Source organism: Thamnophis sirtalis, unplaced genomic scaffold (assembly GCF_051295495.1).
Source record: "Thamnophis sirtalis isolate CommonGarterSnake01/CBP01778 unplaced genomic scaffold, rThaSir2_p1.2 scaffold_10, whole genome shotgun sequence".
Classification (NCBI taxonomy): domain Eukaryota; kingdom Metazoa; phylum Chordata; class Lepidosauria; order Squamata; family Natricidae; genus Thamnophis; species Thamnophis sirtalis.
In genome coordinates, this window is record NW_028261390.1 from 33,721 (window position 1) to 57,596 (window position 23,876).

The 23,876-nt window shown below is 51.9% G+C and overlaps 1 protein-coding gene across 1 annotated transcript; it reads left to right on the forward strand.

Moving 5' to 3' along the window:
* Positions 1–3,518: 3,518 nt before the first annotated feature.
* Positions 3,519–23,691, forward strand: LOC148043693 (maestro heat-like repeat family member 5). The gene is made up of 16 exons (XM_087723821.1): positions 3,519–3,578; positions 4,885–4,989; positions 7,100–7,235; positions 7,437–7,552; positions 8,003–8,152; positions 9,348–9,505; positions 9,597–9,732; positions 12,102–12,292; positions 13,474–13,611; positions 14,207–14,324; positions 14,609–14,752; positions 18,278–18,451; positions 18,845–19,000; positions 21,262–21,364; positions 22,501–22,575; positions 23,588–23,691. The coding sequence occupies exons 1-16, from the start codon at positions 3,519–3,521 to the stop codon at positions 23,689–23,691; spliced, it is 2,064 nt and encodes a 687-aa protein (XP_087579947.1).
* The last annotated feature ends 185 nt before the right edge of the window (positions 23,692–23,876 follow it).

The following is a 23,876-nucleotide window of genomic DNA, read 5'->3' on the forward strand; positions in this document are numbered from 1 at the left end:
ATAGAAATAGAAATAGAAATAGAAATAGAAATAGAAATAGAAATAGAAATAGAAATAGAAATAGAAATAGAAATAGAAATAGAAATAGAAATAGAAATAGAAATAGAAATAGAAATAGAAATAGAAATAGAAATAGAAATAATAGAAATAGAAATATAATAATAATTACATCCACGTGATGATACTGATAGACTGTACCTGCCCCGAATATCAGGTGACAGAGGATTATTATAAGTGAAGCAAATAGTTGAAGAAGAAAAACATGCACTGACTGATTATTTAAAAGAAAGTCAAGAACATCTATTAATCGAAGTAAAGAACAAAAAGCTACTGAAGGCCCAAAAGACGAAACAAGAATACAGAAAAGATGTGATAAAATCAAGAATGGAGAGTTGGCAGAACAAAGCACTGCATGGCCAATTTCTGGAAGAAAAAAAAAGATAAAGTGGACAGTGAACAAACTTGGTTATGGTTAACAACAGGTACATTAAAGAAAGAAACAGAGTCACTAATCCTGGCTGCTTAAGAACAAGCTATCCGCACAAATGCCATTAAAGCCAAAATCGAAAAATCCTCTGATGATGCCAAATGCAGACTTTGCAAAGAAGCTGATGAAACTGTTGATCACATACTCAGCTGCTGTAAAAAAATCGCGCAGACTGATTATAAATTGCGGCACAATTCAGTAGCACAAATGATCCATTGGAATTTGTGCAAAAATTATAATATTAAAACAGCAACAAACTGGTGGGAACATCAGCCTGAAAAAGTCACCGAAAATCAGATGGTCAAGATCTTGTGGGATTTCCGTATACAAACCGACAAAATACTGGCGCATAATACACCAGACATCACACTGGTTGAGAAAAATAAGGTCACAATCATAGACATCGCAATACCAGGTGATAGCAGGGTCGCCGAGAAGGAACATGAAAAAATCGCGAAATACCAGGACTTAAAAATAAAAATTCAACGACTATGGCACAAACCAGCAGTGGTAATTCCAGTGGTAATTGGCACACTGGGTGCTATTCCAAAAGCACTGGAATTACATTTAAAACAGTTAAAAATTGACAAAATCACCATCAGTCAAATGCAAAAAGCCGCACTGCTTGGATCTGTACGCATATTACGAAAATACGTTACGACGTCCGAGGCCCCTGGGTGGGGCCCGACTAGTAACCAATGCCAAATCCGGCGAAACAACTGGCCGCTGTGATACAATTGTATTATTATTATTATTATTATTATTATTATTATTATTATTATTATTATTATTATTTGTCAGTGTACAACATATGTACGATGAGATTGGTTGAGCTCCCTCAGTGCACCCCCAACACAATACAGCTCACAGTGAAGACAAAAAGTCCCAATAAATCCTATTAACAAACACCCAGTCCTATTGCACCAGTATGAACATGTTACACATTGCGCCGGCCCTGCAGGTCCATCGTACAGTGTAGTTCAGGGGTGGGTTCCACAGTCACTATTTCTGGTTCACTCCTGGGTGCACTGCGTGCACGTGTTCCGTGCGCATTTGCGCGCTTGATGTACACCGCACGTGCATGCACATGCAATAAAAATTGCTCTGTGTGTGCATAGAAGCAAAAAACAAAATGGCAGCACCATAGGAGAACCAGTTCGGGGACATGGCAGGCCTGGGTTGCTGCCGGTTTCAGCGACCCAGGCTGCCAAACCACTACCAGTTCGGCCAAACTGGTCTGAACTGGTAGGGACCCACCACTGATGTAGTTATGATGTAATTTTACATTCAGGAATCTGGCAGCCCACAGATAAAAACTGTTCTCAATTTCCTGGGTGGGGAGAGTCCAAAATACTTCAGATTATTTTCCCATAGACCTGGGAAAATGGTGACTTGAGCAGACAGGGACGTGACCGAAATGAGGCAGAGAGAATTGGTGTGGCGTCCAGGCAAGAGGCAACTCCGTCTTTCTCTTTCTTGTCGCTTTCCTTCAGACTCTCAGGGGGGTGGGTGGGAGCCCTTCCTGGGGACTGGCCCTTGCTGGGAGGCTCGATGCGTTCCCAGAACCTGCTGGGACAAAAGGGTAGAATCCAATCTGTGAAGAATTCTGGGTTTCCAAAGCCAAGAGTGGGGCTCTTTTGCCCACTCAGATTCAGACACATTGTCTTTCTGTTCATTTTGAAGTTGAAAGCGAGGTCATCCATTGGGCAAAGTCCTGTGTTTCATCATTTCCTCTAGCAGCTAAATCTCAGGTGTGTTTCTGTTCCATCAGCCACCTGAAGCCCCTTCTTGAGCCAGAGAAGAAAGCCAGCCTCCTTCATGCTTCTTTCAAAAGTGTCTTTTGCCTGGCCCCAATGGAGATCCTGGAAGGACAGTCTTGCACAGACGAGAAGACATCGGACATAAAGGTGAACACTTTGAGTATCTTATCCAAGCCCTCCTTATTTCCCAGACAGAGTTTTTTTAATTTCTGGAGGTTAGTTACCACAGGGGTTATGACTCTGCTTTGGTTATCTGGCCTAACAGATGCAAATCTATACATAAGTTCCAAATTTATTTTCCAACTTTGCATAGAATTATTTGAAAAAGTACAGAGGAGCAGGAAAAAGGGGGGAGAATACAGTTGGTTGTGGAGATGCCTTGGGCTAAATATTTTGATTTTGATTTGATTTTAAGTTTATTTATAGGCCGCCCTTTTCCCTGAGGGGACTCAGGGCGGTTTACAACTTATATAAGAAGGGGAAACATACAATGACATATAGGACAATACATAATTAAAAGAATAAAGCAACATTCATCATTCAGGCGGGGATGGATTATAATCTTTAACCCCAGGCCTGACGGGATAGCCAGGTCTTGAGGGCTGTGCGGAAGGTCTGGAGGGTGGTGAGGGTACGAATCTCCACGGGGAAATCGTTCCAAAGGGTCGGAGCTGCTACTGAAAAGGCTCTCCTCCGCGTAGTTGCCAGTCGACACTGACTGGCAGATGGAACTCGGAGGAGGCCCAATCTATGCGATCTAATGGGTCGCGAGGAGGTAATTGGCAGGAGGCGGTCTCTCAAGTACCCAGATCCACTACCATGAAGGGCTTTGTAGGTGGTAAGTAGCACCTTGAAGCGCACCCGGAGATTAACAGGTAGCCAGCGCAGCTCGCGGAGGATAGGTGTTATGTGGGCGAACCGAGGTGCACCCACAATCACTCGCACGGCTGCGTTCTGGACTAGCTGAAGTTGCCGGATGCTCTTCAAGGGCAGCCCCATGTAGAGCACGTTGCAGTATTCCAGCCTAGAGGTCACAAGGGCCCGAGTGACTGTTGTGAGAGCCTCCCGGTTCAGGTAGGGTCGCAACTGGCGCACCAGGCGAACCTGGGCAAATGCCCCCCTGGTCACAGCCGACAAGTGGTAATCAAAGGTCAGCTGTGGATCCAGAAGGACTCCCAAGTTGCAAACCCTGTCTGAGGGGAGGCCTTTGTCTTACTGGCCTGCTTGTGCCTCAGGCCTTCTACCAGCAGACGGTCGGCTGCTTCGAGGAGATGCTGCAGGCTCTGTTCTTGGAGAACCCACAGCTCAGCGAACTCAAGCACATGATGGAGGTAGGCAGAGGGAAAAGCTGGCGCCTGAAGAGAGGCTCTCTGGAGGAGGGGAGCAGAGCCCCTTCGGAGCATCCCTGGCATGGGTGTGGGGAAGAGTCTTCGGGGGTCCCTTGGTTTGCATTAGCCTGGGTCTGTATTATTAGACTGTATTTTTTCCATCCCTGTTAGTCATTTTAGTGAAATGTGCAGCTGCATAAATTGATGCCGGTCAATCCATCCACCAATCTCACAGGCAATGGGAACAACTGCTGCCGGCACAGAGTTATGGGTCCCTTTTAAAGCCGTATAGAATAGGGGGCTGTTGCCTCTGCCGCTCTTGGCACTGATCACCCCACCTGATGACCCAAATGGCTCCTGGGGTATTAGGAAAGAGGCGTTTCTCTTGGTTTTCTGACCAATAGCCACTCCAGAGAAAACCAGACCGGGCCTATAAAATCTGTGAGATCAGGTTTAACTCTATTCTTCTTAGGGCATCCTGAGGAAATCTTGTATCAGCTATTTACTGTCATCAAGGAGGTCAGGGTGCTTCCCTCAAGCCCAAAGAGCAGGTGTCAAGCAGCTGTCCAGGTGTGGAGGCAGGCATCCCAGCAGTCCAGTGTCCACTCTGAGTGGATGCCCCTGGCAAGGAATTGGGAATGAGGAAGGGGAGAGGTCCCTGCTCCTTGCAGACAGCTTTCAAGAGTCTGGTACCTGCATCGGAATAGCCTCTCTGAAATAGCCACGCTCCAGAATCCTGGGTCCTAGGGGGACCCGGCACTCGTTACCTTACCAGTTCCGTAGATTCAAGGCGCACCCCGAGGCCAGCTCTAGGCAGGTTGGACCCAAAGCACAGTCATATTCTGGCACCTTCTGGTTTTGTTGCCAATTTCAAAAAGACATACTCTTGTTTCCTTTTTTCCTCGGGATTTTTAGCTTTATACTTTCAGCCCAGGACCATTTTTTATTCTTGGAGTGTTCACCTTATTTACGCTGCAAAATTACATTCAGCTCTCAAGTGGACATAATATTGATGCTTTTCTGTTTGCTTTTTTTTTAGTTATTTGTTAAATTTATTTGCCGCCCATATTGTTTCGAAGCAAATCTGGGCTGCTTACAGCAGTAAAAGCATTAAAATTATAAATGTTAAATATTTCTAAAGCAATAAAAATGGAAATGGTTTTATTGTTTTATGGAAGCTTTTTTTCAATTTTGCCACCACCACCCCCCAAAAAAATTGTGTGCCTCCAAAGCAGGGTTTGTTCTTCTTTGAGCTGGCCCTGCATGCTTCACGTAACGGCCACAGTTTCATGCCTGCCTTTCCTCACAGCTCATAGAACCATGGATGGTATCCAAGTTAGATCATGTGCGCGAAAGAGCCGTGGAGACAGCAATGAAGCTCTTGAAGTTTGTAGCTGACCGCTTCCACCTCGATGTGAGTATCCATAAACTGTGCCACTCACCTTCCTAACTGGAGCTTCCTCTCCTTAAGAGGCTTTCCTCAGTCCAGGACAGGACACAGACACAAGGACCAAAGCCTTTCAAAGTTACCACGTGGTGGGACTTCAGGGGCGGCCTTCTCCATGCCTGCCCCAGCCCACACCCTCATGTCCACAGGGCCCCCTTTTTCCCCTGCCTTCTAGAGCAGGGCTCCAGTAACCGGTCCACGCAAACAAGCAAAGCCCCACCCGTGAGAGGCAGGCAGCTCACGAAACTACGCCCGCTCCGGTCTGCGGAAAGAACTCCCTCCGTGGAACCGGTCCCTGGGACCCAAAAGGTTGCCGGGGGGGGGGCGCCTTTCTAGAGGGCTGTGAAGACCAGGTTCTTTCCCAAGCTTTGCACTAGGATGGGGCTTGAGCCAGGAAGGCCTGGGGCCTAGGGAGGAGGGCCCCTTCGGTTTTAGCTGTGCGTTGGTGGATTTTTGAGAGCCACCTAAGGATCGTTATCTCCGATAGACGGCCATATAAAAATCCAGCGGCCATTCGAGTGGGTCCTGGCTCTGAGCAGTAGGGCACACTCCTTCCAACAGCAGCAGGGCCCCCGTCTCGAGAGAGAAGGCAGATCAGCTGCCATTCCAGTCTGGACCCACTTCCCACCCAGCCACCATCTGCCCTGCAGATGAGCACCTGGCCCCTCTTGTCTGGCGTCAGAAACTAAGCTGGATCGGGCCCGGTCAACATTTGGATGGGCAACTACTATATTCAAAACCAGGATTTCAGTTAGTTTTTGTAGAGCTCATAAATGAAAAAAGTAATAATAAACTAATTTCAATTTTATGAAGTTCCTGTTTCATGAAACTCAAACCACCTCCAGTTTATTAATTTGTGATTAAGATTCTTATCTCACAGACTGCAAAACAATTTAAAAGCAGGGTTATAAATCAAAACAATCTGCAAAAGGGCCCATCTGCGTTGGGGGAGTTAGGGGCCGAAGCTACTAGGCAGAAGGAAGCAAGGCTTGGTGTGTGACGTAGAGGAAGGTCTCCTCCCTGGCAGGAGAAGGAGGGGGCCCCAAAGGCCCAGCTCTGGCCACACAGACACACCTGCATGCATACAATTCACAGGTTGCTCGATTCCCAGTGACGCAGCTCGACATTTAAAAAGGAAGGAAAGAAAACACACAAAGACGCGGGGGGGGGATGGGGGGGGATGGGACCATGAGCAGCCTGAAGGCATAAACAAAGACAAGCCAGCCCAGCAAGAGTTTGTTTATTTATACAATGTATTGGTCGCCCATCTTACAGACATTAAACATGCATCTACATTAAATCATGAATTAATTAAAACCAGGATTAAAATCAAGGTCAGGTGGCAGAAGAAGGTGGGACCTCTTCGTACTCAGCTGCACTGTTCCCCCTTTGGGGGCCCAGGCCAACTGGCAGAGCCGTGTCTTTGGGCCCTTAGAGGACGGTTGGGGCCAACCTCACATCGGGAAGCAAGATATTCCAGACGGCAGGAGCCACTGCAGAGAAGGCTCTCCTCCTTGGACCCTGCCAACCAGAATAATCAGGCGGATGGGACCCTCAGCATGCCCACCCTGCTAGCCCGAGTGGGATCGGCCGAGCCCAGTGGGGTGAGACAGCCCCTTAAGTAACCTGGGCCCATGCCGTGAAGGGCTCTAAAGGGGATCCCCAGCACCTCGAATTCAGAAGCAGACGGGTAACTGATGCAGGTGGCGGAGTAGTGATGCTACTCGCGCCATCCTACGCGTCATGTTGCCCTTTGAGCCCAGCCTCTCTGTTGTGCCCCTAGGGTGTTTGCCAGGTGGTGCCACTGAGGAGGCAAAGTGCTCAGGAAGGCTCCCGTGCCAGGCTTCCCCTCCAGGCAACTCCTCCTGTGGGTTTTTCTCCTGACAACCCAACAACTCAGAAGTCTTGTCTGAAGACTTTCAGTACGGTGCATGGTGGGTGTGCGGGATGCTCTTTCGGAAGGTTCTGGGTCTGCCTGGCGAAGAGCAAGAATCGGCCTCACACAGGAGTCGGCTAAGGAGCATCCAGAACCCCCTTCGGTCTCCATTATTCCCACTCCTCCCTCTTGTTTCCTTAGCTCTCTCGGGAATTTAACAAGCTGGCCCACCTGACGGCCCTTTTGATTGGCCTGTGCAATGACCGGAAGCCTTGCATCAGTTCTTTCGCCGTGCAAGGAGTCAGCTGTCTCTATGAGATCTTACTGCGCCGTAAAGGTGAGGCTGGTCATTCTGGCCACCTCTTTCTCTGCTGCTGCCGCTGCTGCTGCTCAGAGGGAACCTTCCTGGGGCAGATTCCGCAGCCGGACTTTGGAGGCTCCGGGAGGGCAGAGCCAACCTCAGGGGGCACCAAGAACCCAACCTGCCAGTCCTGAGCGACACGCGTGATGGTAACGACAGCTGCTCTCTCTGCTCTAGGTCTGAGGACAAGCAAGCAGAAGAAGCGGAAGTGGCCGATGAAGAGGAGCGTGAAGTGCCCGGAAGAAGACAGCACAGCTGGTCAAGCACCGGGCGGCAGTTGGCAGATAGCAACGGTACCGTGGCTGCCTTCGAGGGGTGCGAAGTGCTAACTAGTCCTCCACTTATGACCACAATTGGGACCAGATTTTCCATCCATTGCAGTCATAATTTGAGACAGGCCCAAGTTTATGACACTTTGTACAGCGGTCATTAAGTGAATCACCACATTCATTAAGCAAAAGCAGTTTCCCCAATGGGCGTTCTGTTGCTGGAAATAGGCAGAAATGGTCCCAAATTGCAGTTGTGCGACCGCAGGACACTACAACCAGTTGTAAATGCCACTCCATCTTGTCAGGCTGGATTTACCCATCCCAAGTCTCCTTCAGCCTGCAGGCTCTTCTGGATCTCTCAGGGAAGAAACTCTCAGGGAAGGGGCTCAGGGCTGCTTGGGGGCTCTCTGGCCCCGTCTGTTTGGGGGAAAGGAGGCGATGAATGCCTGCCAAATCTTGTGCTCCTCTTTGTAGCATTGCGGTGACCAGCTCTTCTCCGTTCAGTTGACCAACCTCCTGCTCTCCGTTCTGGACTATTTGAGAGGCTCCGGTCCAGAAGTCCTGGTGGCAGCAGAAGAGGTCCTCAATGCAGTTCTGCAGAACCACGCCATGAAGGTGGAAAGGGTGAGGGGTCTCAACTGCAGCGTCCATCCCCTCCCTCCGATTTTCCCTGCTGCTTGAAATGCAGCATTTGTTTCTTGGTTGCTTGCCCTGAGCTTAGAGTTCTCTCCGACTGCGAGTGACTCCAAGCAGGAGTCTGATCCCCACACGGTTCCCACCACCTGGGAGAACAAAACGAAGCCCTTGGCCTTCTGGTCTCTCCTACTCTGAGCAGCCCTGGGCTCCACTCCCTTGTAACGGATTCAGGTCACAGGAAATGCCTTCCCAGGTCCTATATATACACGACAGGATCCTGCCTGTCATCTACTTGCTGATGCCCCGCCTTTCCTCCAGAAAGAAGCTCACCTGGGGGTGGCCCAGATCCTGCCGTAGCATAGGACCTGTAAAGGGGGGCGTTGGGGGGGGGCGGGAAGAGACTGGACCAGGTCACTCTGTGAGTTGCCAGGCCTCCTTATTCCGCTCCCTCAAGCAGCCGTGGCCGCAAACAGCCTTTGGGTAGGCGCCCTGTTAACACGCAGCCCGATCCTCTGGGTGGCCCTGGTGAAGAAGCAGGTGGGTGAATTGCCCACGCTTTGCGTCTGGAACCCAACAGACTCTCGTGCCTCTAGGCTGTGAGCTAAGCAGCTGCATCCAGGGGGAGTCGGGAAGAAAATGTGACAAAAGCATCAGTTTAGCCTGGAAAGATGGGTGGGGGGGGGAGGACGAAACTTGAGAGGCTCCTTTGACCTTCTCGGGTACCAGAGGGAGGGAAAGAGAAGTCCTGCCAACCTTTGGAGGATTTCTTATAAGCCCCTCCCTCAATAAAGGAGATACTGGAATTGCTTGTGGTCACTCCATCCTCGACTGGCCTGGAAAAGCGGAAGCAGCCTTGATGGCTGTGCTGATGGCTCCTGCTTATTGCTTCCATCTTCTTTGCAAATGTGGTAAACCGCCCCCGGTGGCCTCTGAAGCAGAGCAGGACACCAAAGGCTGCAGGGCTAGTAGTCAACAGAGAGTCCCAGCAAGCCCCCGTCCTGTGCAGCATGAGATAATGTCAATCCCCAACTAACCCGGCCGTGAAAAGAAGGCAGAAGTGGGTTAGGCAGCCCACCCAGAAGCCCAGGGAGGCTGAAGGTCGCAATCCTTGCAGCCAACACAGGGATCTACGAGCCCTTTGGGGAGGGGGCAGCTAAACTCAACATTTCTTCTATGGCTGCAGGTCAACGATGTGGTTGCAGGCATCTACATGTGCTTGCAGCCAGGCCATGGCTCCTGCTGGACCCGGAAGGTAGTGCTGAGGGCTCTAACCTTGATGATCCCATGTTGCCTGGAGGAGGTCATCCAGAGCTGCTTGTCCTATTCCATACCCCTCAACAGGTAGGGCCCCTACATCCCCTCACAGGCTCCAGCTCTCCTCTGAGACCCCTCCCCATTTGCAACTTCCACTCTCATGTTGCTGACTTTCCAGGCAGGCCATTGAGCTCTGGACAGCCATGGCTTTCAGCCCCAAGGTGGCTGTGCAGATCCTGCACCTCTTACTGAAGAATCTGCAGGTGAAGGACCCTTCTGGGCACAGAGAAGGCAGCACAACCACGTCGCTGGCGGTAGGTGACATCCCACCCGGAGCCCCAGGCCCTAGTCCCTCTTCTGAGCTTCTCTCTCCCTCTCCCTGTTTCTCTCCCCCCTCTCCCTTCTCTCTCCCTTCTCTCTCTCTCCCTCCCTCTCTCGTTGCTCTCATGGGGGGGGAAGGCAACAATTATTTTACCATTACCCTTTGTTCTGAACCCTGCCCAGACTCCCGTCTCAGTTGAGCTGGTAACTAAATCTCATCCTTAAAATGCAATAAATTACCTTCTTGGCCAGTGAATCAGCACATTTTACATTGCAGATGGTGCCACTTGCTTCTCACTTGGATAGGTACATGCCGGGGAGGCTCCAGGACCTGGGCAAAGGGGCCCCGGGGGTGGGGGTGGGGCGCTCCCCCAGGAGGCCTTTCCTCCAAGAGCCATTAAAGGGCTCCCCTCCTCACCCAGAGTCAGCAGAAAGCTGCCTGCCTTTTGCCCCTCTCAAAGCTTCTCCGGGGCTCAGCGGTTTCCCTCCCTGCTACACAAAGTCCTGGTGACAATGAAGATCACTTGCTCTTGTCCCGATTGGGACAACGGCCTTGCCTGCCCTCCAGGTCGAGGCTCCCGGCTGCTGACCCTTACGTAGCGCCACGACTTGCAAGGTGGTGCAGCCAGGTGCAGCCAAGGGTTCATTGCCCTCCCCTTTCTGAACACCTTTTTAATGCCTTTTTTAAAAGTTAAGAAATGCACAGGTCTACAAAAGAGAGCAGTAATAGTAACCCATAATATAACCAGGTATTATATGACCTCTATACTACGTAGCTTGTATTATACAGTATGTAACCATAACTTATAACAATAGGGTTTCCTGCCTGACAAGGGAGCTGGACTAGAAGACCTCCAAGGTCCCTTCCAACTCTATTATTCTGTTCCAGGGGTGCCAAACTCAAGGCCCGGCGGCTGGATCCGGCCCATAGGGTGCTTAGATCTGGCCCGCGGGGCTGCCCTGGAAACCGTGCAGGATTGGCCCCACGGTGCCTCTGCCAACAAAAACGGCCCTCCTGAGCCCCCTTTTCACTGGCAGAGGGTCGCAGGAGGCCATCGCAGCCAAAACGGAGCTTGGAGGCCCATTTTCACTGAAAGAGCGCTTAGCCCCCCACAGGTGCCTGTGACACGAGTGACGATGAACTGGTACGGTGCTCCAGAGGGCCCACCTGCCCCCCCAAGCGCCTTACCTGTCCTTTGAGCCTTTGGCACTTCCGCGCACATGCATGGCACATATGGCGCCTGCATGACGCTCCCCCAAGCAGCTGGAGCATCACCGAGGCTTGTGGAAGTGTCGCAGGCAAGTATGACGCCAGCGCACAGTGCGTGCACGCACCACGCACATCCATGTGGATGACGCCGGGGCCGTTCCAGCCGTACCGGTTGGAATGGAATCCAGAACCCACCACTGTGGGAGAGATACAGCAAGAGGTTCTGGTCTCTTCAACTGTGCTTGTCCCCGCAAGCAGCTCTCACTTTATCTCCGGATGAATCGGGAGGGGTCCGTCAGAGACGTTTCCTCACGTGTCCTTCAGGTGCAAGGCCCTCTGATCTTGATGTAGGCAGGCCTTGACTTACAACCATTCATTTAGTGACCATTCGAAGTTACAACGGCACTGAAAAAAGATGACATGACTTTTTCATACTTAAGACCATTGCTGCATCCGCTGGTCACGTGATCAAAATTCGGCCACTTGGAAACTAGCATGTATTTATGACGGCTGCCGTGTCGCAGGGCCATGCGATCGCCTCTTGCAACCTTCTGACAAGCACTATAACGACCGTGTCATTAATTTAAGAACTGCAATGATTGAATTAGCCTTCCCGATGATATCCACCACCCCCACTCTTGTGCCGGAGACGTCCCGGGTCCCCTCTCTTAAGGGGCCCATCTAGTGGGGGCCAGAAGAAGGGCCGTCTCCGTGGGGGCTCCCTCCCTGTGGAACCTCACCCCTGCAGAGATTAGACTGGCTCCCTCTTTGACCCTCTTCCCAAAGGCCTCGAAGGGGCGTGGGGGGCCCAGAGTGGGATGGAGCCCACCCAGGGCCTCCTTTGAATGCGTTTTATTCTTTTTATATTGGCTTCTTTACTGTGTTTAAACCAACCAGAGTCACTGAGAACAATGATCAGCCATGAAACTCTTCTAAATAAATAACAACTGTGGTGAGGAAGGCCATAAAGTGGGGGGGGGGGATTTACTTAACAAGGGTCTTGCTTAGCAGCACAAATGTTGGCATCCATTCCGGTCGTGAGTCAAGGACCAGCTGTAATCAAGGGTGGGGGGGGGAGCGAGCAAGGATAAAAAGGAGTGGCTGCCCAGAGGCTCCTTCTCTGAGCGGCGTCTCCGCGTTTCTCCCTGCCAGGCCATGAACGTCATCTACGAGACCTTCCACATCCCCGGCTATCGGGCAGCCCTGGGCGAGATGCACCTCCAGCTCTTCATCCCTCTGCTGAAGCAGGTCCTCTACGTGATGCAGCTGGACTTGCCAGAGGCCTTGAAAGCCAGGCAGGATCTCATTCTGAGAGAAAACCCCACCGCACTCACCTTCCAGAGGTACCCAAAGGAAGAGGGCCACCTCTCTCAGCACCGGGTGGGCCCTAACTCCCCACCCCCACCCCCACCCCCACCCCCACCCCGGGAAAGAGCAGGATACCCAGAAGGGCAGGCGGGGCTGTGAGCTTCAGGACAGCAGGGAGACCTCCCTGCTGGGCCTAGTCCAGGACTCCTGTATTGGGAGCCTGCATGGAGGAAATGAAACGTTTTCAAGGAAAGGGAACCGAGGAAGCCCAGTTGCTTTTGGAAAACACCTTTGGCAGAATATAAACGGCTAAAGCTAAGGATGGAAATTAATGATGCCATTGATGGTGAAAGCCAAACATTAGGGCCACTAGCAAATCCCAGTCCAAAAAGGCAATTCAGGGAGCGCTGTGGCTGGGAATGAAAGTCAGGGCCACCTTCGGTTCGCTGCACTGCAGAAAGGCCAAGGAGAGGGCCGGTCTCTGCCCTGCCAGCTGAAATGTCTCCGCTTGCAGCCCTGCCAGGTAGGACAAGATGTCGGATCCCCCTTTAAAAATGTCTCACAGGTTGAAATGCATGGACAACAATTAACTTTGCACTCACCAAACCTTCTCTGGCCCTGCTTGGCTCTCCTTCAGACCCAGGGAACTTCAGCACCCAGAGTCTGCACTGAACCTGATCTCCGGTTCAGGGCATTTGTTAGCGGCACCAGCAGGCGGGAGTCGGAAAGGGTCTGTGGCAAATAGGATGGAAGAAAAGGGAACTGAGTCCTGAGCCCCCTTGGGACGACGGGGAGGTCTTTGTGCCAAAATCCAGCCAGCCGGATTCACTGAAGCGACCGTGGAAAGCCTGGGCCACTATATGCTGTTCTGTTTGCCCAAGGAAGGCCCCTCCTCAGTAGCCCCCTCCCCAGCCTCCCCAGGCCGTCCTGAGATCAACCCCAACTGTGGGCTTTCTGCGGTGGGTGTGCCTGTGCTGCCAAACAGGTGAGCGGGGCAAAGGGCTGAAGCTACAGCAAAGGAATGGGGTGCCCCGCTTTTTGCCTGCTCCTGGTGAGCCCCAGAGGCCCACAGAGGGAGAGGGAGGGGGGGAGAGGGAGAGGGGGGGGGAGAGGGAGGGAGGGAGGGAGAGAAAGAGAGAGAGGGAGAGAAAGAGAGGGAGGGAGGGGGAGAGAGAGAGAGAGAGCAGCGCCAGTGACGCCTGTTTTCTGCCTGCAGCACTTCAGTGGAGATTGTGAAGAGCCTCTTCTCCGTGGCCGGGGACTGGGCAGTCTATGCCTGCATCGAATTCCAGCAAGGCTGGGTGGTGCTCAGCAACCCCCAGCGCTTTCTGCAGGGCACACGTCTGCTGGCACGGTAAGAGGCCTGGCTGTAAGCGCTGCCCCCCCCCCACCCAGGACGGCTGAGTCCTGCACTGCCCCTCCCCCTCCTGCGGCTTCCCTTCCTCCACCCAGGGGTCCCCCCTCTCTCCCAGGCACACGGTCTCTGGGCCCAGATCCCTTCCCCAGGATTTGGGGCTGGGGAGCGTCCCTTTCCCTCGGCAGCCCCCCCCCCTGGACTGGACTGAGGGAAAGGATCCGTTTTAATCAGCCCAGCATGGAAGAGCGAGACCAGTTGGAGGGCCCCCTTTCCCTGTCCTTCCAAGCACCTGGGGAACTGGTGGGGGGTTTGGCCTGTGTGGGGCTCTTCTTGGGGCCCTCCTGGGTGCCACAACAGGACAATGGCCATCGCTCTCCCCCTCCCCCCCCAAGGGAGCAGCATCAAGCAAAGGCCCCTGGTGCCAGATGAGGCTCTCAGGGGGGCTTTGCCCCTGAAAGGGGGATGGGGGAGTGAGGGGGGCTGGGGGGGTGGGGGGGAGAGCCAGGCGGTTCTCTCAGCTGCCCCCTACTGGCCCCTGCCTCTCACACCACAGCCATCCCTCCTCTGACTCTGCTGTCCCCCCAACAAGCAGGGCCATGACTGAGTGCAACAGTGCCCAGATCCCGGGCATCTTTGGGGAGGCTGCTCTCATTCTAAGCAGTGAGGAGGATGAGCTGAAGAAGGTGACGGCCTTGGCGCTGGTGATCGAGGTGAGGACTCGCCTCAGAGTGCTGGTGGTGGTGGTGGTGGTGGGTCTCTTGTCCTCAAGCCTTGACCAAGCAAGGCGGAGCTTTGTGGATGCTGCTACCTCCAGCCGGGCTTGTTCACAGAAACACACCCGGGGGGGGGTGGGGGAGAAGACACACCCACAGAAGCACACCCACCATTACACCCACCCACCCACCGTCCTCCCATATCCCAGAGCCGGATGACCTTTAGCCTTTCTAAAGCAGAACCATTTGCGAGTGAAGCAAAGGCCCTTTTGCCTCCTCAGTTCCTCAAGAGTCCCTCTGCCATCAAGATGATGAACAGGTTCAGCCTCCGGGAGCACCTGGAGGAGGGCCTGGCAGCACCCAACCCCGCAGTGCAAGACCTCTGCCTGAAAGGGCTGAACAGCTTCGTCTTCCAGCAAGGGAAGGTAAGAGCAGCCGCCGGGAGAAACGGCCCCTCTGCGATTCCTGCCCTGCTCAGGCCAAACACCAGGCGCCCCACAGATCGGAGCCCAGGATGGACGGGCACAGAAGGCAAGAGCGTTGAGGGTGACCCAGGCCAGGTGCAACCCCCCCCCCTATACGCAGGTCTTAACTTTGCACACCTTTAGCTATAAAATACTTTTCCTGCCAGGCACGCTCTGCCTCCTAGGGCACCGTGGTTCCTTTTCGTTCCTCTCACTTGTGCATTAACCTCCCTTCTGAAACGGCATTAGAAGCTTTCTGATAATTGCTTCCCAAGAAATTCCTTTCAAAGGCACCTCTTTCACCTACAATTACCTGCTTAATTTTCTGAATCTCCGTGTGCTTAAGCACAGAGCCAGCTCAACAAGGCAGTTAAACTTGGAACGTACAATAGATAAATCACCTGGACATTGAAAGTGACAAAATCCACAAAATCACAAACACAACGGCTACCAGACAAGCCAATGCTACCCTTTCACCAAAGTGCATGAAGTCGTTTCTAAAGGGCAACTAACCCGAACCCAAAATCAGGCAGGCTGAGACCCAGTCTTTGGTACCGGAGGTTTGCTCGGCCTGCAGTCAAGACCGGCCAAAGCGGCTTCAGGCAGGAGTGACAGACCACAGGGCCCTTCAGCCACCTTCCCAAAGGCGATTCATGGGGCTTGGGAGGGCCCACCTCAGCTGGGCTGCCACGATGTGGTCTTCCAGAAAGAACAGCTCTAACCCAGCCTCCTGGTCGATGTGGATGCAGTTCATGATCCAAAAGGGGAGGCTTCCCTCCTTTTTTACAAGGAGCCTGGTTTGCCTGCTCAGAGGCAAAATACATGGATTCAAAAAGTAATTTCCTGTAATGGAGGCCAAGGAAGGAGCATCCAAACCTTGAGTTGTACAAGGACATTTCATGTGAAGACAGGCCAAAATCTTGGGGGGGTGGGGAGTGTCTATTTCTCAATTGAAAGCATACGAGAGGCAAAGCCTATGGCTCTTGTCAAATTTAGTAAAAAATTGCCCAGTAAAAATTTAATTTTCCAGTTGGCTCTCCATCCCCACCACCACCACTGCTACAGGCATGAGTCGTAAGGGGCCCTCAGGCCAGAAGGTGAGTGGGCCAGGAATCACCTAAACAAACTTGTATCCATGTGTGCCAGCCAAAGAAATAAAATCACTTTGTAAGTATGAGAAAAGAAGGTGAATGCCAGACCTTTCCGAGTCCTTGGCTGAGCGTGACCCGTCAAAAGCGCGAACGTCATAAGCGCGCCGACAACACCGCGGTGCTAAAACCGCAATTTCATTTAAGGTAAGATTTACAGTTAGGTTTAGGGTTAGGTTGAGGATTAGATTGAGGGTTACGTTACAGCGCGCTTCTGTCGGTGCGCTTTTGTCGGCGCGCTTTAGGGCTTATTAGTCGCTCATTCGTCACGCAGTTTTGTCACCGCGCTTTAGACACCGCGGTTTAGTCAGGCGCGCTTTTGTTGTGCGCGCATTTGTGGTGGAACCTGGCTGAGAAGAAGTACTAGAAGCCTTGGCACATAAGGCATTTCAGAGGCTTCCAAGAGCGAAAGAGTCCCTTTCGATGGCATCTGCAATAGCTTGTGGGCCACAGTGTCCTCCTGCATAATGTAGTTCCTGAGCCAGGCGAGACAAGAAGAGCGTCTGGAACAATTGCACATCCGTCAGAAACCATCGGGAAGGAACCTTTCCCAGAAGCACCATTGAGCCGTTGACGCCTGAGAGAAGAAATTTGAACATGAAATGCAGATACTGAAAAAGAGGAAGGTTGTCAATCAGCCCCAACCGCATCAGCCCAGGAGTTGCCTTTGGTGGGAGTGGGATCATCGCGTTGATAAGAGGAACAAGGAATGGCAGCTGATGAGAGAAGACACACCTCTAAAGGTGAAAGGAGCAGGACCGCCCGAGAAGGCCGGAAATCCTCTGTATCCACAAGGCACCAAATAGCGTGGCGAATATATCGGAAGCAAACGTACAGCCAATGGAAATACTAACAGTACCACCTGAGGACCCAGCGTTGACCGGGTATTTGTAGGCGTCAAAGCGTTTGGCTGACAGGGAGCCGTTAAGAGGGGCCTTTCTTCGCCCTACTCCCATGCCCATCATCCCTGCCCTCTCCCCCTCCCATGCGCTCCTCTTTCCCGCCCTGTCTACGATCCCGGCCCTTGGCAGACGAGTACCGTGTGAGGGAGGCCTCAAAGGCCCACTGTGTGCGGAAGCTGCATGGTCACCCATAGGCCCCTGCACTGGCCTAGTCAGGCTCCCTTGGCGTACCCTGTGAGGGAGGCCTGAGGTGGGGCAAAGGACGGTCCTGGGAACACCGGCCGGGGCTGCAAGATATCCTGCAAAGATCGGAGGATGGTGGGGGTGGGAGATCCGCTCAGTCAAAGGCCCAAGCAGGCTCCCTTCATAGGCGTACTACACACACACGCACACGCACACACACACATATAAAAAATGAACCTGAATTATTGTTTTTAGGATTAGAAAAAAACAGACAATAGGAAAAAGAGAGTTTATTTCTGTAACCGTAAAGTAAGGGGGGATTTTGTATTTGTAATTATTCCTGCCCTGAAGGAAGTTGAACAGAAATTTTCTTTTAGCACTTTTGACTTTTTTTCTTCCTTCTCCTTTGCTTTTTTGTATTAGATTTGTTCATTTCCCCCTGCTTTTAACTCTTAATAAAAACTATATTAAAATCCCAAGGTGTAGAAAAGCTGAGGACATCCCTTCCCCATTCAGAAAGGATGTTTTCTCCACCCCACCCCAGAACCTCAACAGTCCAGAGAGGGACTTCAGCACAACAAGGCCCAGCCAAGGGGGTCCGGGGTTTGCTCTCTCAGAAGCCCCCCTGCCTCCTCCTGGGCTTCCTTTCCCAGCCGCTGCTCCTGTTCCTGGAACGCTTCCACCGCGTCCCCCTCGGACCACGGCAGAAAGTGGGGCGGGGGCAGGAAGCAGCGGTCCCTAGTGAGGGGGTGATCTGATTTATACCCCAGCTTTTGTATCCGAGGGGCCTACAGAGCGGTTCCTCTGGTCGTTTGGCCTGAGGGGATCACCAGGGTGGGCTAGGATCTGTGTCTCCCCTCTTTTGCCCAACTGCTGCCAGGCTCCCCGAGTTCGCTCCCTGGAAAGTGGCCACCACCCGTTCCCCTCAAAGGGCTCGCCCCACGGCCACCCACAAAAACGGCAACCCCTAACTCTGAAGGCAGACCCCTTGCTCCTGATAAGGAGGAGGCAGGAGTCTTGGGTGGCCGTGATGGGCAGGCAGTTGCACTGCCATGCAGATGCAAATTGTCATAGTTGAAAACCAGAGGATTTGCAGAGCCCCATTCCATGCTCTTTCTTTTCAAAGAAGGCGGCAAGAAGAGGCAGGGAAGGTCCCATCCTGGTCATCATAGGCAGAGGTTGCAGTTCCTGATTTGAGACCCACAGCAAACTTCCCTCTCAAACATGTCTTTGCCTCCCTCTTGTCTGCTCAGGTTAAGTCCCTGCGAGACCAGCTTCCCACAATGATCAGCTCTGTTTTCAGTGGATGTGAAGACGTTCTGGAGGGGCTGAATGACATAATGACCACACTCTATGAAATGGATGGCCAGGGAATTGGGCTCATCTCTGTTGACCTTGCTCTGAATGTCCGCTCATTTTTTGAGGATGTAAGTTTTGAAGAACTGGGGTTGGGGCTTCCATAAAAACATATGAGCACCAGCTGAATCACCCCCAGGGGTATCAAGCCCTTGAAGGCTAGTAAATTCAGAGAAGAAAAAAACCCACTTGGATTTCTGAAATGGTCACCTTTAAAGTGGGGGGGAGTTTTGAAACCAATAAAGGCAATTTTCTAATCTCTATTTTGAATGAAAGAAGATTTCCGGGGGGGGGAGGGGTGTTGAAAGAACTTGAACAATCCCCAGATAATCCACTAAAATCTCTCTACTCTTTTGCTGTCAGGTGAAATTCTTTGGTATTCCCAAAAGCGTCAAAGCTGGGCCGCCATCACAGAAAAGCTGCACTTCATACCAGCTTCTTTCTTCTTTGTGTGTCTCCATCAGGAAAGAGCGGACGTCCGGGCAACGGCCATCTCCTTGTTTGGGCAGCTGGTGATGAGGTCCAAGGAAACGGAGAAGGCCCTCCTCAAAAAGGAAGTGGTCTACAGCCTCCTCCCCCTGCTGCTCCACTTGAAAGACCGGGAGACCACGGTGGCCATGGCAAGTTCAGACACCTGGCAGAGGTGGCTCTCCTCTCGCACTTGGAAGGGTGGAAGTTCAGGGGTGGAATATCTGTTACTCTAGCAGAAGGCACAGAGCTTCAATCCTAGCTGGTATCTCCAGCTTGGCCTGGGAAGGATCCCTTCTAAAACACTGATTATCATCAGGGCAAACAGGAAGTCCTAAAGCCTTGCCTGTACAGCCTTGCATCTATGAACAAATCAAACCCCCTTCTGAGAGGGTGAAGGTTGGTTCAGTAGCACCAACATTAATGTAGAATTAAGAGGATTCAAAGGGGGCACAGTAAAACTCAACAAACATGGTGGTGTCTGTTGTCATGAGCCAATAATTGCGATGGAACCCCTGGCTTCAATTACACAATAACTGAGGAGACGCAGGTCACTTGTCCCCGTCCTTCTGCCGCATGAATATGTCCCACCACTAGGAAGAGCAAGGACTCTAACAGGCATTCAAGGTTTAGAAAAGAGGGGCTCCTTCTGTCATTTAAGGGGTGGGATGTCGTTGAGCTTGGGGACATTGATCAGTGCCCCAGCACGTTCCCTCCTAGGCTGAGATGGCTTTGGGGGGGTCTGAAGATGCCCTTCAGGGGGCAACTCACCCACCTGCCACCCCTTTCTCCCTGGTTGCAGAGCTGCAAGTTGACTCTCCTGCACTGCGGAGTCTTCCTTGGGTGGGCCCACCTCAAGCTGATGTTCCGCAGCCTCGCTTGGGATGATCTCCGGAGCTGCTTGGTGAATGCTTGGAAATACCTGGTCAGTGAAGAGCTGCTTGGCAGATGCTTTCCCCCCCCCCTTAAATGGAAGCCATTTACAAAGTTGGTATAGGCAGTCCTTGTTTAATAACCAGCTGCTTAATGACCATTTGATGTTACAGCAGCCTTGGAACCATCGTCTGTCATAAAGCTTCACACAGACCCCCTTGGTCAGGAGGCCATGCTTGTGGTGCTCAGCCAATGGCTTGCATTTACAAATGGTTGCAGTGTCGGAAAGATGCTGATTCTGTAAACCGCTCAAAGAGGGCTGTAAAAAGTCTAAGTCTTATGGCTATTAGAACAATATTAAGCAAGGACTACCTGTACACACAGGAAAATGCGGGGTGAGACTAGGTTGAATTTGAGAGGGAGTGGAGATAAATTCTGCGTCAGCCTCACAACTCCACAGCTCCCTTGTTCTCCATGGCTTCTGTGCCTGAATTACAGGAAAGGTTTCCTTCCAAGCTGCACTGACACCATGGAAGAGGTGTAACCAAAGAACTGAGCAAAACGTACAAAAGAGGCAAAAGCCGAGTCTGCCATCCATGAAGAGAGGATGCACTTCTTGCATGGAGGCTTCCAGAGTCATGCACTCATGTGCCCAGCTCTCAACCTGGCCTGGCCTGAGCAGGCCGTTTTCATTTCCCTCCAATTCTTCCCGGGGGGGGGGGGGGGGTCTGAAGCCAGGCCGCTAGGCCTCCCTGCTTTAGGAAAACGCCCCCTCACCCAGCTCGAGGGATATCAGAAAAAGGAGAAACAGAAGCACAAGGTCTGGCCAAATAATTACTTATGGCCACAATTGAGCCAACATTTCTGTTGCCAAGTAAAACATTTGTTAAGTGAATTTTGCTCCATTTTATGACCTTAAGTATATCACTTAACGGTTGCTAAGTGAATCACTGCAGCTGTTAAGTTAGTATGGTTGTTAAGTGAATCTGGCTTCCCCGTTGACTTTGCTTATCAGAAGGCTGCAAAGGGGATCACATGACCCCGGGACACTGCAACCGCCATAAATATGAATCGGTTGCCAATCGTCCAAATTTTGATCATGCAACCATGGAGATGCTGCTCCGGTTTTGTGAAAAATGGTCTTAAGTCAGTGCTGTTGTAACACTGAAGGGTCACTAAACGCATCGTTGCAGGATGAGAACTACTTTTAATTATATCTTGACCATTTTGGCCACGTCATGCAGTGAAATTCACTGGAGAAAGCAACGATGCTTGGAAGTGTTAGTGGTAAAAGGAAATCAGGCCGTCAAAGAACGCGACGCTTGGATGCCATCACAGCTGACCCCAGCCAGAGCCTAGAGCAGCTCAGAGAATCGGAGGGGGAGGAGGAGGAGGAGGAGGAGGAGGAGGAGGAGGAGGAGGAGGAGGAGGAGGAGGGGGAGGAGGAGGCATGGAGAGACCTGGCCCAGAGTAGGACAGGGCCGGATGGGTTACATCCCCCTCTCTACCATGAATCCCTGTGCTTTTTTCCCCTCTGCAGATGAGGAACAATCATGACAATATCCACATTTTCATATCCCAGTCCTTGGGGTTCCTCCATCACGCCCAGACCGAAATCAGGAACGGTGCCGCACGGTTCATGGGTAAATATGAGGAAATGCTTTTCCCTCCCGTGAATCACAGCCCCTTCCCCAGTCCTTTTCCCCTGAGCTTCTGGGGGGCAGAAGGCCAACTGAGGGGCTGCTGGACAGGCAGGGATGGGGTGTGGAGGGGCCCAGGGAGAGCTGAATCGGGAACACTTCCCCAAGGAAGTGGCAGAGAAAGGCCAGAGGTCCCTGGGGAGGGCAGAGTGGACATTTTGCTGCAAACGAAGCCCATGTTGGAAGTGGGTCAGTGGGCGGCCATGTTGGCATCAGCCTTCCATAGACTGTCCTGCTCTGACACGGGAAGCCTGTGGAGAGGCTGAGGCCAACCTTTCGCAGCCCCCCCACCCCACCCCACCCGAATGGCCGGGCTGAAAAAGAGAGATCAGCCGCCCTGATCAGCAGAAAGTCTCCGAACTCCTTTCAGACCGGGGGGGGGGGGGAGGATTTGCTCCCAACTTGTTCAATAAGCAAACTGAGGTGAAACGGGGAGTCACAAAGCTTTGGGGATTCACAAGGTTTGGGCCAGTACCAGACACCACTTGCAATTTTGTTTCCCTTCTGTTTTAGCCACCCAGCCAGCCAGCCAAACAATTCTGACTGTCAGTTTCAGTCCGCATTGTTTGCCCGAATTATTCCCAAGGGGCCAGGTCAGCTTTCGAGACGCCCCTCCCTTCCGCTGAATGGTCCCACTGGTCAGTGACCTCCAGCAGGAGGAGAATCCTCTGCCAATCTGTCCCCCTCGAAAGCCCCCCCTTGCTCCCGAGGAGCCAGAGAGCAAGCAGGGAGGAAAGGTCTCTGCCTGGCACCTGCCGATGCCGGGACAGCCCTGTGTCTCTTCTGGGCACAAAGAGGGCAGGGGAGGAAAGAGGAAATTGGTGTTGGCAGGACACGAGTTTGCTCAATGAAAGCGCAAGTGAGGAGCGGCCTTCGGTTTGTACCTTCCCTTCCCGTCACCCTGCCAAGGTGCACGTAGGATGCATGTTTACAGCCCAACCTTCGCCACTCGCCTAACTGGTTAGCGCCCTACTTTTTAATAAAAACCCTTCTTGCCTGGCATATTTTTGCAGGCCTTGGGGAAGAGATTATTTAGGTGTTCACAAAACAAACAAAATTCTGAAATTGTTTTTGTTTAGGCTACACACTCAACTATTACAGCTCAGAACTGTCTAAAAACCTGGAACAGGAGGACCTCTCCCACCTGAGCAAAGGTAGGAGAGGAAAAGAGGGACGGTTGCCCTGCCTGAGCTCACCCGGACGCCCCCCTTTTGCCCAGAGGGACCAGGTGCTTTCCCCCACCCCCACGCACCCCCCACCCTCTGCAGAAGACTCATGGGAGGTGGGTGCCTGGGGTTGCCCTCTAAATGCCACCAGGCTCCCCTACAGTTATGGTTTCCTGCTTTTATGCCACTTCAAGTCCCTGGCTTACAGCAATAATAGGTTCATGGATAATGATACAGTAATTGACAAGAAATATTGAAAATAATTAAAGAGTATAAAAGATGATAGAAGCCTAGGTTAGAAGGGCTCTTCTGGTCCAAGCCTCAGATCATCTCAGATGATGAAAACCTCCAAGGATGAAGCATACCCACCCACCCCAACCGCAGGAATCTCTTCCACAATGGCTCACACACGGTCAGAAAATTCCTCTACACTTCAAGTTTGGATCTACCTTTGTAAAAACCCCACCTGTGTTGGTTCTTTTGTTAACCTGGGTTCATCTGCCATGGAAAAATGCTTTGGGGTATTATCATAAATATTACATGGGGCAAAAAATATGCTTTTAATTTCCTTAACATTAAGAGGTCCATAAAGCTCCACCCTTGGTGGTGTTACATCTCTGCTCAGATAACCCACCCACATGACACGCTTTGCAAGAGGGGGACAGACATTCAGCCAGAATTCCTGACAATCACAGTCTTGCCATTTGCAGTGTCCGCTCATCTGCATAACTTTTTTAAAAAACTAATATCTCAACAAATAAAACATTTTTTTTTCAAACCTAGAAGCAGAACTATGCTTCTTGCATGAAAATATGCCATAGCAGGGGCCTGGCGGGTGGGTGGACAGCAAGGCCCTTTGAGGTGAGCAGACAGAGGGAATCTTCTGGTGTCTTTAGGGCACCCTGGAAATGAGAGGGGGAAGAGTTCCTTCTCCTCGAGAGACCATCATCCAGGTGCAAATTTCAGAAAAGTCTCAACCAGATTCCTATTCTCTTCCTAGGGAAAATGCTTAATCAGGTTCTTGGACTATACCACCGAGACCCTTGGTCAGTCAGGATTCAGGCCTCAGCATGGGACAGAAACTGTATGAGTCACTCCTGCTGACAGCTCCGAGATGAAGGGAACTCTCCTGGTTCTGCTGAAACCCTCAGCCCCTTCAGTACCACTGACCAGGCCACTTTCCCAGACCCCATCCAAGGGGAGGTTCGTTTATGAAGGCCCACCCTCCCTCCCACTCAGCATCTACCTAGAGCTGCTGGGAGGGCCCGTCTACAGCATGGAGTGAGACA

What these genes read in the sequence shown, in the direction of transcription:
- LOC148043693 (XM_087723821.1), top strand. Translation starts at nt 3,519, where the DNA reads ATGCTGCAGGCTCTGTTCTTGGAGAACCCACAGCTCAGCGAACTCAAG. An exon ending in AACTCAAGCACATGATGGAG is followed by an intron (nt 3,579 to 4,884) that starts GTAGGCAGAGGG and finishes CTTTCCTCACAG; the next exon opens with CTCATAGAACCATGGATGGT. An exon ending in GCAGTTGGCAGATAGCAACG is followed by an intron (nt 7,553 to 8,002) that starts GTACCGTGGCTG and finishes TCCTCTTTGTAG; the next exon opens with CATTGCGGTGACCAGCTCTT.